Source organism: Bombina bombina, chromosome 1 (assembly GCF_027579735.1).
Source record: "Bombina bombina isolate aBomBom1 chromosome 1, aBomBom1.pri, whole genome shotgun sequence".
Lineage (NCBI taxonomy): Eukaryota > Metazoa > Chordata > Amphibia > Anura > Bombinatoridae > Bombina > Bombina bombina.
In genome coordinates this window covers 1,056,151,599-1,056,171,979 of record NC_069499.1, presented here as the reverse complement: position 1 = coordinate 1,056,171,979, position 20,381 = coordinate 1,056,151,599, and the positions used below count along the sequence as shown (strand labels likewise).

The window sequence follows — 20,381 nt, the reverse complement described above, 5'->3', positions numbered from 1 at the left end:
AATAGAGAGGGGGAAAGAGAGAGCAAAATATAGTGGGGGAGAGAGCAAAAGAGAGGGGGAGAGAGAGAGCAAAAGAGAGAAGGGAGAGAGAGAGAGAGAGAGAGAGAGAGAGAGAGAGAGCAAAAGAGAGGGGAGAGAGAGAGCAAAAGAGAGGAGGGATAGAGAGCAAAAGAGAGGGGGAAAGAGAGAAAGAGCAAAAGAGAGAGGAGAGAGCGAGCAAAAGAGGGGTGAGAGAGCAAAAGAGAGGCGGGAGAGAGAGCAAAAGAGGGGAAAGAGAGTGAGAGAGCAAAATAGGGGAGAGACAGAGTAAAAGAGGGGAGAGAGATAGAAAAAGAGAGGGGGAGAGAAAGCAAAAGAGAAGGGGAGAGAGAACAAAAGACAGGGAGAGAGAGAAAAAGAGGGGTAGAGAGAGAGCAAAAGAGAGGGGGAGAGAGAGAGCAAAAGAGGAGAGAAAGAGCAAAAGAGGGGAGAGAGAGCAAAAAAGAGGGGAGAGAGAGCAAAAAAGACGGGAGAGAGCAAAAGAGGGGGGGGGGAGAGAAAGAGAGCAAAAGAGAGGGGGAGAGAGAAGGAGACCAAAAGAGAGGGTAGAGAGAGAAAGAGAGCAAAAGAGAGGGTGGAGAGAGAGCAAAAGAGGGGGAGAGAGAGCGCAAAAGAGAGGGGGGAGAGAGAGTGCAAAAAAGAGGGGGGAGAGAGAGAGAGAGCAAGGGGTGGGGCCACAGTACTTTAAAAAAATTGGCCCGTGTACACTGGCTTTAGGACTAGTTATTAATTTTTAAATATTTTATAACTAATATTTCAAGAACATGCTTTAAAGGGACAGTTTACTCAAAAATGTTCTCCCCTTTAATTTGTTCCCAATGATCCACTTTACCTGCTGGAGTGTATTAAATTGTTTACAAGTATTTTCATTACCCTTATATTGGCATTTGAAATAGTTGATTTAGCCTGTGGTATCCCCACCTATCCTGAAAGTTTTTGGCCTTAAGGCCAAGCTGTGTTAACACAGCCAGTAGAAGAAATTACACTCCCAGTGGGGTATAAAAGAGATAGTTAATAATATTAAATTTCCATTGTTCTCTCCAAGTATAGGTGATTGGTTTACGGACAGATATAAGATAAAGAAGCATGTATATGTACACAATGTGATAACTCAATGATATCTGATTATACCTACAAGCTCAACCCATTTTTTAGGTTGTGGCTTCAAAACACAAAATCATTTAATTCATATACACAAATAAACCCTAAAAATCAAATCTCATACATTTATACTCTGCAGCTGGTAAAAAAGTAATTGGAAACACATTGAGGGAAAAACTATTTTATAGTATACTGTCCCTTTAAGATTACTAATTCTTCATGTGTGCTTACCCGACACCACATTAGACCTAAAGCGCAAAACACGAAGTGTGCTATTTTAGATTTCAATATTCTTCACATAGAAAAAAAAGTAATTTGTATTATTAAATATATATATTTCAATATATATATATATATATATATATATATATATATATATATATATATATATGATAATGTTAAAGGGACAGTCAAGTCCAAAAAAAACTTTCATGATTCAAATAGGTTATGTAATTTTAAACATCTTTCCAATTTACTTTTATCACCAATTTTGCTTTGTTCTCTTGGTATTCTTAGTTGAAAGCTAAACCTAGGAGGTTCATATGCTAATTTCTTAGACCTTGAAGTCTGCCTCTAATCTAAATGCATTTTGATGTTTTTCACCACTAGAGGGCGTTAGTTCATGTGTTTCATATAGATAACATTGTGCTCATGCAGGTGAATTTACCGAGGATTGAGCACTGATTGGCTAAAATGCAAGTCTGTCAAAACAACTGCAATAAGGGGGCAGTCTGCAGAGGCTTAGATACAAAGTAATTACAGAGGTAAAACGTGTATTATTATAACTGTGTTAGTTATGCAAAACTGGGGAATGGGTATTTAAGGGATTGTCTATCTTTTAAAACAACAAAAATTCTGGTATTGACTGTCCCTTTAATGTAAAATAGATATCTATTCCTAGAGATATATAGGTGGCCGGCAGGCGTGGAGATAAATACAGTATATATATATATATATAAAACAAGTAAGAGGAAACTGTGAAAAGCGCTATATATGGTGACACACAAACACCAAGGGAGAGGCAATAATGTGAAAATCTATAAATATATGGGAGAAATTAGATAAAAAGTCTGATAAACATGAATTAATGCAATACAAAGCATAGCACCAAAATTACATACCATATATGTGAATAAAACAACTTGCATAAAAATATATAGACACATATATATAACAATAGCAGCAATAAATGGTGAGACACTAGTACATTAACAAATGTATGAAATCCCCTTGCGGGAAGACCCTGGGTGCACTTGTACCAAGTATAGTCCTTTATGTTCTGTGAACAAATAGATAGACCCCAAACTTTGCCACTATTTCTATTATGCAGTAATACTAACCTGTTTATATAAACCGGTTTATGTGTAGATCTAGAATCAGCTTACCCCCGCTTCACGGCCCACAAAAGCGAAAACTGCTTAAAAGCCTTTGGATGTCTTCTCTCCCAAGTATCGCCTTTCCCTGGGTTTTCTTCTGCTGGTGTATGCTTGGAGCTGCTCCTGCTTGACACGCTAATCCTCACACAGCTAACGCGAGTCATCTGCTACGTCTCTCAGGGTAAGCCAAACGCCGCTCCAGGTGATGACGTTAGCATCGGTGGCCGGCTTCAGGGTGTAGTAGTGAGGTTCACTGGTACTATTACCTGCAATGTGGCGGAATATACCAATTCCTAGGTAAGGGGTGCTCAATATAAAATGCTTGTCTGGAATCAATGCTGCTTATCTCCCGATAAGGCCATTTTTAAAGTGAAGAAACAAGTGGAGGAGCAGCTGCGTAAAAGTAAAACTTGACTTTTATTTTCATCATTAAAATGTTTACAGCATTCAACATAGCTCAAGCTCGAGCTATGAGAACGGCATTATAGCCAAAACCCGTAAGCTGCTTTTCACTACGCTATGGGCATATGTTAAATGCTGTAAACGTTTTAATGATGAACATAAACTTTTCCTCAACTTTTCCTCCACTTGTTTCTTCACAAATACATTAACAGCAATAGATGGTGAGACACTAATACAAAATAAGCAAAAGGGAAACCTTTTGGATCCACAAAATGGGTACTCTAGTACCATTGGGGTTAAATAAGGATATTGACCTAGCCGCCTTTCTATTGTAGCCTCTTTTTTGTAACTTTATACTCTTATTGTTTTTGCCCTTTTCTCTTATTGTGTGGAACATCTATAGGAATATCAGGTTGTTGTTATCAATATTCAATGTACATGTATATATGAACATGTGTGCATATATACAGTATATGTGTGTGTATGTATATATGTTTTTAGTATAAGTGTCTGCATAAATATTTATATATTTTTATTATGATTTTAGTTTTGTAGGTAATATTCTTAACTTCTTATGTATCTCTTTTTTTAATGTATTTGAGCATATAGTTTTTTAAGTGATCTATTTATCACTCTTATTGTTATATGACTTCTTTATGAATTCTATTTAAATCATTATAAACTTGCCATCCGTATTTTAAGTAATTCATTGGAAGGTATCTTCTAGTTGTTGCTGTCAATTATTGTTGTTTCTAAATATATTTGAATAAGTATAATATGAGCAGCGAGGGATTATCTATAATGTAGTCTGCTAGGTTTGGAAATCGTATGCATTTTTTTGGGCTAAGTAGTCATAAGTATTGGGTGAATTTTCTTCCCATTTTTAATTTAATTTAGTTTTATGTAATAGCTACTTTTACAACACTTGTAATTGCATTTTTAACATAGTGCTATTACTATTCCCCATATTAAACTTGTATTTAGTTTCCATTCTGTCAAACATTGGAATCCAATCAATTAGTAGTATTACAGGCGACACAGACAGGTACGCTGAAATTCCCACTCGGTGATGTCGGAATCATGACGCACCGAGTTGTAGTCAATCAGCTTTCACGCTGGGTTCAGTGGGCATGTCGGCTTCTCGCCCGGTGTCTTAAAATTGCGGTAACAGCTTATTATCTGTAATGCATCCTTGAATGTGTGTAACTACTCAACCAGGAGTGGACTACGACCAACCAGGGCCCTCGGGCAAACATTAGTAAATGCCCCTCACTGCCTACTCCCCCTTTATGCTGTACCTGCCTCCTATGTCCCTTCCTCACCCCATCTCCCCACCAGGGCTCCTAACTTCAAGGGCCAGAGACAGGGCACCTAACTAGGGATGGGCGAATGTTATAATAGAATGTTTAGCTATGTATTTTAAATCATATTCAATTTTGAAATGAATATTCTAATTCGAATGTGACATTCGAATTTGAATGTAACATTCAAAATTGAAATAGTATTTCTAGTCTAATACTGTGTTTTATAAATTTTATATTCAAATTTGAAATAGTATTTATAGTCTACATCTGTGTTTTATAAATGTAATATTCAAATTTGAATGGGACATTCAAATTCAAAAGTGACATTCAAATTCGAAAGTGATATTTGAAAACTGGAAATAACATTCTATAATAGAATGTTTAAGAATTTTTATGTAAATCAAATTTCTACAATAACATTCTTTCTAACATTCAAATTCAAATATAAACACATTTGCCCATCTCTACTCCTAACCCTCTAGACAAGACCTCACACTCCAGGGCCAGACCTCACACTCCAGTACCAGACCTCCCAAGGGCCCCCTCCCTCCAGTGCTAGACCTCACACTTTGGGGCCCACCACAGGAAACCCACAGCAACACACCACCCATCCAGCCACACTAGAGACAGGGCCCCCACTCCAGGGCAAGGACCAGCACCCTCACCCCAGGGTATATGAAACCCAACATTTTTCTTTTATGATTCAGATAGAGCATGCAATTTTTAACAACTTTCAACTTTACTTCTATTATCTAATGTGCTTCATTCTCTTGCTATTCTTTGTTGAAAAGAATACCTAGGTAGATTCAGAAGCAGCAAAGCATTATTGGAAGCATGCTGCTGATTGGTGACTGTACATATTTGCTGATTGTCATTGGCTTACCTGATGTGTTCAGTTAGTTCCCAATAGTGCATTGCTGCTTTTTCAACGAAGGATACCAAGAGTAAAAAGCTAATTTGATCATTGAAGTGAATTGTAAAGATGTTTAAAATTTAATGATCTGTCTAAATCATGAAATAAAAATGTTGGGGTTTCATGTCCCTTTAATTGACTAGCTCCTTTTCATCTGCCACCCACCCCCGCTCACAACCACTAGCAGAGCTGTCAGTGCTAGTTAATCTTTGAATTGAGTAAGGGAAAGGCTGTAGGCACTCACTGTGTAGGCACTGTGTGTGTGTGCAGTGCCATACTAACATGTAACCCGCCTGCTCCACCCACAGTCACAACTACTAGAGTAGTTCAGCTGTCACCCCGCTGTGCTAGCTCTTTTAACTGACTGTGACTATGAGTTTAGGCATCAGCAGCCTCAAGGATGAGACTAGTGGACCCTCTATGTTCCGGACCCTCAGTCCAGGTCCTATTTACCTGACTGCTGAGTCATGGGCCTCTAGTTATCAAGGTCTGGCGGACCTGATCCGACAGTGTGGATCAGGGCCGCCAGACCTCGCTGAATACGGAGAGCAATACGCTCGCCGTATTCAGCATTGCACCAGCAGCTCACAAGAGCTGCTGGTGCAACACCGCCCCCCTGCAGATTCGCGGCCAATAGGCCGCCAGCAGGGGGGTGTCAATCAACCCGATCGTACTCGATCGGGTTGATTTCTGGCGATGTCTGTCCGCCTGCTCAGAGCAGGCGGACAGGTTATGGAGCAGCGGTCTTTGTGACCGCTGCTTCATAACTGCTGTTTCTGGCGAGCCTGCAGGCTCGCCAGAAACACGGGGCATCAAGCTCCATTCGGAGCTTGATACATATGCCTCTTAGCCTGTACTCAACTGATGTCATTTCTGTTATGCTTTATTTTATATTGTAACCTACGTTTAGCACTGCATAACTAAACATAATAATAACAACGATAATAAGCTTCATTTATTATGTGGGCTTTTATATTTGGCAGTTAATTCATTTATACACTCAAATCAAACACATATATAAGAAATCATAAAATAATCGATAAGTAAACTTTGCACAGAATAACCTCCAAACATTACTTGATGTCTCAATCAAATGCCAGTTACAGCTGAAGAATTCAACAGGATGATTTTCCATTCTAAAAATTGTTTGCAACTGTTAAAAATATTGAAACACATATACAATCATCTATAAATGTAATAATAAATACATGTAATATATTTACAATCTGCAATATGTAGCGAGAATACAGATTTAGTTCATTGCATTTTACTTTACTAAAAATATTTTTATGTTGCACTTATAATGTCCTGCAAAATTAGATATTTAAATAATAATGTTACAATAATGAGCTTCTTAGTTCATAATCTTCATTTCATTTGTTATTTTTTCTCATTTCCATGTGAAACGGTTATACTGTCTTGCCGAGTCTGTCATGTTGTTTGATCCCAGGACATTTCACAAACAAAAAACAGAATGTAAAGGGAAAGGTGACAGTAGAACATCTTTGTTTTTTCTACATATTCTCAACTCTTCTTTTGAAACGAAAAATGATATCATTTTCAGGCTGTACAACTCCAAATCCATATCTGCTCTTGTCAAAATCAGGTATGGGGTCACTCTGGTTTCTGAGTTCAAAGTCAAAATTTGATAAAAGGAGGAAGACGAACCTACAAAAAAAAGAGCAAAAATATTTGAGAATGGTTAAAATATTGTATAAAAGGGAACTTTTTTATTAGTCATTTACATTTATATGTATTTCATTATTTTTTTGCGAAACAAAGTTATCTGCAATTTCCAGCAGTCATAGAATTCCAACAATAATTAGATAAGATTTACAACTGAAAATGCAAGTATTTTTACAAATATGTTGCTGTTACTAATATATCCTGTGCTGAAACTCTCCAAATGCCACAAACCACAGGTATTTTTTTTTAATTTGTTTTGCAAATGAATATGAAAATTTGAATAAATGCACCTCTGACTTTTATTTTTCTAAAATGAAAAGGAGCTGAAAGTCCAAATTAAACTTTCATGATTCAGGCACAAAATGCAATTTTAAAAAGCTTTCCAGTTTACTCCCATCATCAAACTGTGCACAGTCTTTTTTATGTGTACACTTTCTGAGGACCGGCTCAAAAGTATGTAATAAATACAAATATAAGTTTGTAATTGAAACAGGGGACAAGGAAATTAATGGAAACTTTGAAATGTGTCAGAATTTTTTTTTTTTACAGATTGATTAAAATTGAAATTGTTGTTGCATCGTCTTTTTATTATTTAATTTGTTGATTATGCAATTCTTCTGTGTTTAACCCATTTGAAGCGCATGACGGGTGTTCTCATCATGTGCATCCCTACCTGTAGGTGCATGATGAGCCCTTCTTGTCATGCAGGGGCCAGGGGGATCACCGGTCAAAACATTTTTTTTTTGACAATCCCCCTCACTACAGGCCGGGATCATTAGTGGTCTAGTGGATGGCACCCCCAGGCTTCATGGGAATGCTGGTGACATCACATGTGGTGATGTCACAAAGGGGGCTGAACAAGGATACATACTGGTAGCTGCAAAGGAACTGGATGCAGGGGAGGATTTTATAATCCCTTAGTTCCCTTAGCAGCTACAATACTTCAAGACCCCTCATATGAAAGAAAGTGTTCTGTTATATCAAATGCAATACCACACAACAGATATTTTAAAAATAATGTTAAAAAAAACACATGGGGATTTGCTTGGGGGTATACCATTATATGCACAATAAAAAAAATCTGGTAGTCTAGAGATCCCTAATCAGTGGAGGCTCCTCCATATGATCCCAACCGCACGTGAGCCTCCTGGGAAAAAAAAAGAAAAAAGAAAGAAAATAATTTTTTTGGCTGAATAAATATAATTTCTCCAATAGCCCCCCTATTGGTTAAATTATATTTATTCTGCCAAAAAACGTTCCAGTCTACTGTCCAGTTAATAATAAAAAAAATATGCTCCGCCCATAACAGAGCCTATACCTTTGCTAATGGCACAATTTTCAGTGTGCGGTTGGGCCATTTCTATGGATGGGCAGCAGGGGGAGCTCCCAAGGCTAGGAACTAACTACATGTCCCATAATGCATAGCCATTACTTAGCCAATGAGAGAGCGGTCTGGTGGTCAGGGTAGGAGGGTATGGAGACTTGCGTGTATGTGGAACAAACACTGGCACTGCTAATCAAGGTATGTCTCTATCCTACTTTATCATCATATCTACTTAGGCAAAAACTCACTCCAGATCTTATTACAGCATAAAGATAGAGTGTAGACTGCAACAGCAGCAGCCAGCAAGTAGAGCAGTTCAGTGTAGCCGATCAGGGAGAATTACAGCAGAGAAGATGTCTAAGATGGAAAATGTTTTTACTACATTTGTGTTATGTATATTCTTTACTGATAAAAAAAAATCGTTATGCATCAGTAAAGAATATACATAACACATGTAGTAAAAACGTTTTCCATCTTAGAAATCTTCACTGCTGTAATTCTTAAATGTTAATGCACCACTGCCACCTGCTGGCTGCAAGTAATATAGCAAGCACTATAATATGATTGTGTGTGAGGGTAAATATATATTTATATATATATATATATATATGTGTGTGTGAATTGTGAAAAAACCTAGGCTGATATTTTACCACATAGGTATTTAATACATTTTTTGGTGTGATACAATTTGTAATATTTATTTATATATATATATATATTATATATATATATAATATATATATATATATAGTGATAGGTAATCCCCAGAGAAGAGGACAAAAGGCGGCTGAGAAATCATCCACGGCTGGTTCAAAAGAGGTTTTTTATTGAAGCAAGGTGCTAGTACATAAGGTGAGAGCAAAGCCTTAACACCTGACGCGTTTTCGCGCATGCGTACATGCGCTTCAGAGGTGATATGTTCAAGGTGTTGTAGTGACCTATATGCAGCAAAGGGACCAATCCTGTTACCGGTTCAATTAAGGGACTATTGTCAACACCTATAGGTAAGGTAGCTGAAACCTTTGCTGCAGATTGGTCACTAATTTTGTTTCTTTATTTACTAAGTCAAATAACACAGTGAACAATTTTATAAATCTTCTAGTACTAGTACAATTGTTAACATCTATACATATATATCAACTATTCATTCTAAGCCTATGTGAACTAAGTTCTAATAGACAACAAAAAATATATAAATTAAATAAAAATAAAGAATATTTACATAAGAAATTAGCAGTCACATATATAAAGGATATATAGGTATTCAATTCAACAATAATGTGTAAGAATAACTTAGAGAGAAGATATGGCGTTTTTTTCCGAGATGCAATCAAGTGAATAGTAGTGTCAAATGTTATAAGTTTGTCACCATCGATGCATATGAGAAAAAAAAAAAAGTTGAGGATAGAAAAACTATCATATTAACATAAACAAAACAATGTATTAATATATAGATAATACAAATAAAATTACTACAAAAAACAGAAATTCTCTTAAAAGAAACATAAATATAGAGATAAAATATAATAAAAAACATAAATATTATAATAGAAAATTATAATAAATAACACACAATTGATTTCGGATGTGCTAAGTTAATTATTCACTATTAACATTTATAGTACATCTACAGATTTTATTAGATATTTTAATTCATTTCTTTGTGGGATCTGAGCTATGGTGGTTGACTGTAGAGGGAAAAAAAGGAGACACTTTATAAAGGGTAAATGTCGAGAAAAGTTTTCTCTTATGTTGTTTTATTTTATTTTATTTTATTTAGGATTATGTTATAAATTGCATTATTCAACAAATAGATCAACATCCATCCTTTTGTTAATCCCTTCTGGTGCTCTAGTGTGTAATTTTATAATCCAAAAGATCTCTTTCTTTCTTAAGCATTTTTCCCTATTACCACCCCTAGGATGTTTTTTGATAATATCAATACCTATGAAAGAGAAGTATTTTTGTCCTATACCATGCAATCTAAAATGCTTAGCTACCGGCGTTTTAGGTTCTTTCTCCTCTAAGGAGCGTAAATGTTCACGAATTCTTTCTTTTAATGGACGGGTAGTTATACCAATATATTGACAGGAACAAAATAGGCAATTAATGAGATAGATCACATATTGTGAATTACAGTCAATTCTATCTCGAATGTGGAACACTTGTTTTGTAATATTGGAAGAAAAAGTATCTGTTACTGTAATGCACGTGCATCCTTTGCATGGTACATGGCCACAATTTAAAGCACCCTGTTTTGGGCTAAGCCAGTGTGCACCTGTTGTGTCTTTATCTGTAAAACTGTTTGCTAGTTATTTCTCTTATGGTTGGTGCTCTTCGTGCTATACATTTTATTCCTGATGTTAAGATGTTATTAAGTGCTTCATCACCTTTTAGAATTGATAGGTTCTGTCTGACTATCTTACAAATTAGATTTATATTGTCTACTGAATTGCGTGATAAATAAAAGGTTTTGATCAGGCAATATAGATTTATCAGTTTTTCCTGGTTTCTTTGGACCTCCTTTAAGTAATTCTTGTCTATTTAAATCTGCCACTTGTTTCTCCAATCTAAGTAGTTGATTCCTATGGTATCCTCTATCTGTCAATCTATTTGTTAGTTCTCTTGCTTGAGGGAAGTAATCTGCCAGTTCTGTACAATTCCTTCTTAAACGAAGGTATTGTGCTTTAGGAATACCTCTTTTTAAATGATTGGGATGGCAGGAATCAGCTCTCAGTATCGTGTTCCTAGCCAAGGGTTTGCGGTAGGTGCATGTGGAGATTTTATTATCTTTAGCTCTCAGACTTAAATCTAGGAAATCAATTGACTGTTTATGTATCTGTGCTGTGAAGGTCAAATTATATTCATTATTATTCATAAAGTCTACAAATTTGTCAGCTGTACAGTCATCCCTGGTGTCCCATATGACTATAATGTCATCTATAAAACGGCCATATATTATAACATTGTTCTTATATGGAAACTGGTCTGAAAAGATCATATTTAATTCCAGCCACCCCATATATATATTTGCTAGCGCGGGGGCAAATTTTGCCCCCATCGCTGTACCTCGTCTTTGTAAGTAATAAGAACCTTGAAAGATGAAAAAGTTATGTTGTAAAAGAAATTCTGTTATTTGGACGATAAATGTTATAAATTCATTGCTATAGTCTGAATATCTATGTAGCATAAAATCTATAGCCTCCAGTCCTTTTGAATGAGGGATATTGGAATAGAGGGCCGTCACATCAATGGTGGCCCATACATAAGATTCTTTCCAAGTTATGTCACTTATCTGTGTCAGTAAGTGTGTGCTATCCCTGATATATCCTGGTAGAGCCAACATGATAGGTTGTAGTATGTGGTCGAGCCAGCCACCCAATCTTTCACACAATGATCCATTACTGGCCACAATGGGTCGTCCAGCTGGATTCTTAAGACCCTTATGTATCTTGGGTGCAATGCGAAAGTATGGGGTGGTTGGCTGTTCCACATATAGATAATCAGTTAATTCTTTATCCATGAAGCTATGTTCTATAGCATAGTCTAATAAGTGGCTAAGTTTATTTTTGAAGGAGGTGGTGGGATTGAACGTAAGTTTAGTATATAACATACAGTCTTTTAGTTGATTCTCAACTTCACCAATGTAATCACTTTTGTTCAATACCACCACTGCCCCTCCCTTATCCGCCTGGACTATTACCACATTGTCATTTTTCTGAAGTCTAGTCAATGCCTGTCTTTGTTGTCGGGTAAGATTATCCCTAGATATATCAAAGGGGGTTTTTTCAATTGTATTTGCTAAGTCAGTTAATTCTCTCTCTATCACTCTCTGATATAAGTCCAATAGTTGATGTCTAGAATTTACTGGATAAAAATAAGGACTATTCTTATATGTGAAAGATGTGCAATTGTTAGTTAGTGTGTCAGTGGATCTGGTGGATTCCTGTTGTAAGGAAACCAAATTTGTAAGATCCACCAGATCCGTGTATTTCAGTCCTACTGAAATCTGCTTACTAGAAGCTTGTGTGTTATCAAGTGAGTGCTCAACTGGGATATCTTTAAAGTGTTTTTTTCAAAACTATCTTACGGACAAATCTGTTTATATCAATAAGTGTATTTACAAGATCAAAATTGTGTGCTGGTGCATACGATAAACCTTTATTTAGCAAATTACATTCTATATTGGACAATTTATAATCAGAGAGGTTAATGACTGCTACTTCTTTATATTTTTTCTGACCCTGCTGGGGTAACGAAAAGTTGGTACTGTTGCGTCCATATCTATTGTATCTTGAGCTTTCTTAGGTGTGCTAGTCTGGCTTGGTTGTTTCACTAAAGTTTTTAAATCTTTTCTACTGGTGTTCGGATTCAGACTGGTCTTGTCTGGTACAATTAGACCTTGTGATTGTTCACCTTCAGTGGACTGCGCACTAGTGTCCTGATAATCTGTATCTATGCTAGAAAATGTCACATGTTTATTTTTATTTCTATCTGTCTTATTTCTATTTCCTTTTTTGTTTCTATTTTTTTCTTTATTTGCCTTAGTAGATGGCCAATTTGTCTAGTGGGCTTATGTTGCTGCCATGAATATACTATATTAAGTTCATAGTCTTTGACATCTCTCTGATATTTCTGTACCTTCCTCTCAGATAGTACTGTGTCTAGAGTGTCTATTGTTTCAGTAAGCTGTTTACTATAATCTATATGTTTTTGGGTGGTCTCAAATGGTTTAAGTGTTTCGATTGCATTATTGATTTCTATAAGGACTTGATCTCTTTCCTCTTTTTTATGACATAGTAGTTGTTTCATTAATATTATGGAACAATTAGTTAAATTCTCATTCCATTCCTCCATAAATTTGGGGTTGTTAAGTGCAAAGGAGGGATATTTCTTCATTCGTAAGCCCCTAGGTACCTTGTGCTCAGATATATAGAGTTCTAAGAACTCTATGTCCCACCACAAATTGGTTTCTCTAAATCTCAACAATTCTAATTTGGAAAATACATTAGCAATATCATCTTCATCAACAAGAACAAGCGCTTGGCTATCACCTTTTAGTGCATTTTCCATAATGCGTTTTCTTTTTGTTTCATTTATAACCCCTGTGGGTGTTTTTGTTGCCATTATGGAAGATGCACCAATAGATACTTAAAAAATAAATTAAATGCAGTTTATACAAGAACCAGAGGAACCCTCAATTATTTATAGATGCCAAGACAAAATAAAATATCTAGAGCAAAAAGGAGATTATTTGCAAATATAGATAATAAAGGATCTTACAACAGTGTATATAGAGACAATGTATGTTTCTAAACAATGTTACAATACTACGTAGTTAGCATCTCCCATAGTTGCAAAAAAGACAGTTTGCTATGCTTGCAAAATTGTAGAAATTAGAATAGTGGAGTCCACAATTATATTGATGTAGAATGTTCCAAGTGTATAGCGCTATATCTATGTGTATAGAAAGCGCTACAGGAGTTCCTGGCGGCAAGAAACAAGCTGTGGGGAAACAAGCTGTAATGTAAATGTCCCTCCGGACCCTTAGAGCCAATGTACAATTAGGATGTACACCGTAGAAATGAAAAGTACCTTCAAAATAGGTGGACCAGGAAATTTGATTACCAGTGTAATGGTTCCAGACAGCGTCCTCCGAAGATCCTCGATAGGCTAGAGCCCCCAAGTTCCGACGGAGGTGAATGGCTGTATCCTCGTTTCCACTTGTCCTCAAACGACCAAAGCTCTGACGTCAGAGTAGTGTGCCGTGTCGCACAGAAGGTCCGCTGTGAGCGTGAGGGGAACGTGCAGCGTCGCACGGCAGATTCCTCAGGACAGACCAGGTGTCGCACAGGAGGTCCGCTGTAAGCATGAGGAAAACGTGCAACGTCGTACGGCAAACTCCTCGGGACAAACCAGGTGTCCACTGGGTCCTAGGTAACCGGCTCTTCAGGTCTGGATATGGGTTCCGGGTGATGGACAGCCAAAGCGGTATCTCATCCGCTAAATATAGTGATAGGTAATCCCCAGAGAAGAGGACAAAAGGCGGCTGAGAAATCATCCACGGCTGGTTCAAAAGAGGTTTTTTATTGAAGCAAGGTGCTAGTACATAAGGTGAGAGCAAAGCCTTAACACCTGACGCGTTTCGCGCATGCGTACATGCGCTTCATCAGAGGTGATATGTTCAAGGTGTGTAGTGACCTATATGCAGCAAAGGGACCAATCCTGTTACCGGTTCAATTAAGGACTATTGTCAACACCTATAGGTAAGGTAGCTGAAACCTTTGCTGCAGATTGGTCACTAATTTTGTTTCTTTATTTACTAAGTCAAATAACACAGTGAACAATTTTATAAATCTTCTAGTACAGATTGATTAAAATTGAAATTGTTGTTGCATCGTCTTTTTATTATTTAATTTGTTGATTATGCAATTCTTCTGTGTTTAACCCATTTGAAGCGCATGACGGGTGTTCTCATCATGTGCATCCCTACCTGTAGGTGCATGATGAGCCCTTCTTGTCATGCAGGGGCCAGGGGGATCACCGGTCAAAACATTTTTTTTTTGACAATCCCCCTCACTACAGGCCGGGATCATTAGTGGTCTAGTGGATGGCACCCCCAGGCTTCATGGAATGCTGGTGACATCACATGTGGTGATGTCACAAAGGGGGGCTGAACAAGGATACATACTGGTAGCTGCAAAGGAACTGGATGCAGGGGAGGATTTTATAATCCCTTAGTTCCCTTAGCAGCTACAATACTTCAAGACCCCTCATATGAAAGAAAGTGTTCTGTTATATCAAATGCAATACCACACAACAGATATTTTAAAAATAATGTTAAAAAAAAACACATGGGGATTTGCTTGGGGGTATACCATTATATGCACAATAAAAAAAAAATCTGGTAGTCTAGAGATCCCTAATCAGTGGAGGCTCCTCCATATGATCCCAACCGCACGTGAGCCTCCTGGGAAAAAAAAAAGAAAAAAGAAAGAAAATAATTTTTTTGGCTGAATAAATATAATTTCTCCAATAGCCCCCCTATTGGTTAAATTATATTTATTCTGCCAAAAAACGTTCCAGTCTACTGTCCAGTTTAATAATAAAAAAAATATGCTCCGCCCATAACAGAGCCTATACCTTTGCTAATGGCACAATTTTCAGTGTGCGGTTGGGCCATTTCTATGGATGGGCAGCAGGGGGAGCTCCCAAGGCTAGGAACTAACTACATGTCCCATAATGCATAGCCATTACTTAGCCAATGAGAGAGCGGTCTGGTGGTCAGGGTAGGAGGGTATGGAGACTTGCGTGTATGTGGAACAAACACTGGCACTGCTAATCAAGGTATGTCTCTATCCTACTTTATCATCATATCTACTTAGGCAAAAACTCACTCCAGATCTTATTACAGCATAAAGATAGAGTGTAGACTGCAACAGCAGCAGCCAGCAAGTAGAGCAGTTCAGTGTAGCCGATCAGGGAGAATTACAGCAGAGAAGATTTCTAAGATGGAAAATGTTTTTACTACATTTGTGTTATGTATATTCTTTACTGATAAAAAAAAATCGTTATGCATCAGTAAAGAATATACATAACACATGTAGTAAAAACGTTTTCCATCTTAGAAATCTTCACTGCTGTAATTCTTAAATGTTATGCACCACTGCCACCTGCTGGCTGCAAGTAATATAGCAAGCACTATAATATGATTGTGTGTGAGGGTAATATATATATATATATATATATATATATGTGTGTGTGTGAATTGTGAAAAAACCTAGGCTGATATTTTACCACATAGGTATTTAATACATTTTTGGTGTGATACATTTTGTAATATTTATTTATATATATATATATATATATATATATATATATATATATATATATATATATGTACATATATTTGTGTGTGTAATATATATATATATATATATCATTTTTTAATATACAGTGTGTGTGTAATATATATATATATAATATATATATATATATATATATATTGTTTTTTAATATACAGTGTGTGTAATATATATATATATATATATATATATATATATTTTACATAACTGGTCTGTGAACCCCCATTTGAATAACCCACAAGCCGCCACTGTCCCTCTCTTAAAAAAAGATATGAATTTTCTTTATATAGTCAGGTTATCACTGTGGTAACAGCGAACACCTTGCAAGAAAAATGAAATTTATGCTTACCTGATAAATTTCTTTCTTTCTTGACACAGTGAGTCCACGGATCATCATCAATTACTGTTGGGAATATCATTCCTGGCCAGTAGGAGGAGGCAAAGAGCACCACAGCAAAGCTGTTAAGTATCACTCCACTACCCATAATCCCCCAGTCATTTGACCAAAGGGACATACTGGAGAAAGGACAAACTCCTAGGAATCCTTACTCTACTCCAAGAGTGAGACCTTAATTCAGGCTCGTAAGCCTGTGACTCGCAGGATATACCATAAGATCTGGCGTAAATACTTGTATTGGTGTGGATTCACACCAATACAAGTATTTACGCCAGATCTTATGGTATATCCTGCGAGTCACAGGCTTACAAGACTGAATCAAGGTCTCAATGACGACTCTGAAAATCCACGCTTAGATAAAACTAAGCGTTCAATCTCCAAGCAGTCAGCTTCAGAGAAAATGATATTTGGATCAAGGAAGGGACCCTGAAGTAGAAGTTCTTTCCTCAGAGGCAGTCTCCAAGGTGGAAAGGATAACATTTCCACTAGGTCTGCATACCAAATCCTGCGAGGCCACATCGGGGCTATGAGAATTACAGATGCTCTCTTCTGCTTGATTCGAGCAATGACTCTTGGAAGGAGAGCGAACGGAGGAAACAGGTAGACTGAAGTTCCAAAGAACTCCCAGAGCATTGATCAGAAATGCCTGCGGATCTCTTGACCTCAAGCCATATCTCAGAAGTTTGGCATTCTGACGAGAAGCCATGAGATCCAACTCCAACTGCCCCTACTTGAGGGTCAAGCTGGAAAACACATCTGAATGAAGTTCCTACTCCCCTGGATGAAAAGTCTGTCTGCTCAGAAAATCCACTTCCCAATTGTCCACTCCTGGGATGTGGATCACAGAAATACAGCAGTTGTGGGTCTCTGCTCACTGAATAATTCTGGCCACCTCTGTCATGGCCAAGGAACTCTGAGTTCCCCCTTGTGGTTGATGTAGGCCACCAAGGTTATGTTGTCCAACTGGAATCTGATAAACCGGGCTAAGGCTAACTGAGGCCAGGCCAGAAGAGCACTGAAGATTGCTCTCAGCTCCAAGATGTTTATGGGCAGGACTGACTCCTCCTGGGTCCATAAGCCCTGAGCCTTCAATGAACCCCATACTGCTCCCCAACCTAGAAGGCTGGCATCCATGGTCACAATCACCCAGGAGGGTCTGCAGAAGCATGTACCCTGGGAGAGATGATCCTGAGAAAGCCACCATGGAAGAGAGTTTATTGATGCCTGATCTAGATCTACACATGGAGACAGGTCCGTATAGTCCCCGTTCCATTGTCTGAGCATGCATAACTGCAGAGGTTTGAGATGGAACCGAGCAAATGGAATGATGTCCATGGAAGTCACCATCAGACCGATTACCTCCATACATTGAGCCACTGAGGGCCGTAGAGAGGACTGAAGGGCAAAACAAGAATCGAAAATCTTTCTTTTTCTGACCTCCATCAGAAAAATCTTCATTCACAGGGAGTCTATTATGGTCCCCAAAAATATGACCCTTCTAGCTGGAACTAGAGAACTTTTTCCTGATTCACCTTCCATCCGTGGGATCGAAGAAAAGACAACAAGATCTCCGTATGAGATTCTGCTTGTTGAAAAGATGGCAACTGAACCAGAAAGGTGCCACTGCAATGCCCCGAGGTCGAAGCACAGCTAAAAAAAACCCCAGAACCTTTGAAAAAATTCTGGGAGCTGTGGCAAGGCTGAATGGAAGTGCCACAAACTGGAAATGATTGTCCAAAAAGGCGAATCTCATAAACTTGTGATGGTCCATGTGAATGGAAACATGAAGATATGCATCTTTTAGGTCTATGGTTGTCATGAACTGACCCTCTTGTACCAAGGGAAGAATGGAGCGTATAGTCTCCATCTTGAAGGATGGCACTCTGAGAAACTTGTTTAAACATTTTAGATCTAGGATTCGTCGAAAAGTTCCCTCCTTTTTGGGAACTACGAACAGATTAGAGTAAAATCCCAGACTCCTTTCCTGAAAGGGAACTGGAACTATTACCCCCAGGGTGGCAAGGTCCTTGACACAATGTAAGAATGCCTCTCTTTTTATCTGGTCTACAGATAATCTGGAGAGGAGAAACCTGCCTCTGGGAGGAAAAGATTTGAAGTCTATTTTGTATACCTGGGAGACAATGTCCACCGCCCAGGGATCCAGTACATCTCTTATCCAAGCCTGGGAAAAAATAGAGAGAGTCTGCCCCTACAAGATTGGCTCCTGGATCGGGGGTCAACCCTTCATGCTGACTTGGAATCAGCTGAAGGCTTTTTAGATTGCTTTCCCTTATTCCAGGACTGGTTGGGCTTCCAGGAAGGCTTCGCTTGATCTTGCTTGGAGGAAGAGGAGGAAGACTTGCCTTTAAAATTACGAAAGGAATGAAAATTACTCTGACGTCCCTTCTGCTTATTCTTTTTATCTTGAGGAAGAAAAGAACCCTTCCCTCCAGTAATATCTGAGATAATTTCCGCCAAACCAGGTCCAAACAAGGTCTTACCCTTGTAAGGAATAGCCATGAGCTTAGATTTAGATGAAACATCCACAGACCAGGACTTTAACCATAAGGCCCTGTGGGCAAGTAGCGCAAAACCAGAATTTTTGGCTCTCAGTTTAATAACCTGCTAAGAAGCATCTGTAATGAAGGAATTGGCTAACTTGAGAGCCTTAATCCTGTCCTGGATCTCATCAAGAGGGGTATCCATCTGAAGAGATTCAGACAAAACGCATCAAACCAGTAAGCCGCAGCGCTGGTAACAGTGGCGATACACACCGCAGGTTGCCATTGTAGACCCTGGTGGACATACATATTTTTTAGTAAAGCCTCCAATTAATTAAAATGCCTAGAAAAGCAAAATGACCTCTTTTGACACTGTGACTTGATGCCACATGTATGGGTCACTCACAGAGTACCCCCCTTGCTTTGATGATGCAGCAGCAGCAGCCGCAGCACCCAGATGTCCCAGCTTCATATTTCACTCACTGCATAGTGCACACTGACTGACAGACACTGAAAGTGCAATAAAATGATGCCCCCAGCCCCACTGCAATAAAATGAAGCCCCATCGCCCCTGCAATAAAATGATGCCCTCTGCAATAAAATGATGCCCCCAACAAAAATATGATGCCCCCAGCACAAAAATTATGCACCATCTCCCCTGCAATAAAATGATTCTCCCTGCAATAAAATGATGCCCCCAGGCCCAGCCCCACTGCAATAAAATGATGCCGCCAGCCCCACTGCAATAAATGACAGCCTCTCTGCAGAGTTAGGTGTCGCCGGCCGGTTGGACGGTGAATGCTGCAGCCGTGTGTGTGAAGGCTGTGGTCGCGTTCAGAATAAGTGGCAAGTGGGTCACGTGACGGCGGGTGCTGACGTCACTGCCTGCCTGTCACTCACCTGTGCCGGGTGGGCAAAAAATTGCAGGAAATTTATTTTTAAAAAATTGCGCCACCAAAAAAATAATAAAAAAATAAAATAAAAAAAATATATATATATTTTTTGTTTGTTTGAACCAGTGTGGTGGGCGGAGCAAAGGGAACTAGTGGCAGCCTAACAGCCGCACTGATCAGGGCAAAAAAAAATCAATCAGCCGCCCGCATCAAAAATGTGCTGCTCTCAGACAGTCTCTGCAGCAGCTGAGCCAGCCCAGCTGAGCTGTCGGCAGGCGGCCCACCGGGATTTTTCCCGGTAGCCCGGCTGCCCAATCAGGCCCTGAAACTCTGTTCTAACCCCCAAAAGCCTGTATGGGCCCCTATTTCACATGTGGCTACCCTTGATGACAATTTCATCAGCAGCGGTCACTTAATATTAATATTATATATTATAATATATCAATCAATATTATTTACTAAAATCTAAGCAAAATATACGTTTCTTTAACAGTTTTTGCCGGAGCAGTCTAAGATGCCATGAAATATAAATACAATAATGGTATATTGTGAATCTGCCTGGCCTGCTGGAAAAAAATGT

The 20,381-nt window shown here is 38.3% G+C and overlaps 1 protein-coding gene across 1 annotated transcript in view; it reads right to left on the bottom strand.

Moving 5' to 3' along the window:
* Nucleotides 1-6,397: 6,397 nt before the first annotated feature.
* Nucleotides 6,398-20,381, bottom strand: part of PTGIS (prostaglandin I2 synthase) — a 197,347-nt gene continuing 183,363 nt past the window's right edge. Inside the window, 1 exon segment of the mRNA XM_053716906.1 lies at nt 6,398-6,803. Within this exon segment, the coding sequence (XP_053572881.1) occupies nt 6,650-6,803 (154 nt within the window). The 3' untranslated portion in view covers nt 6,398-6,649.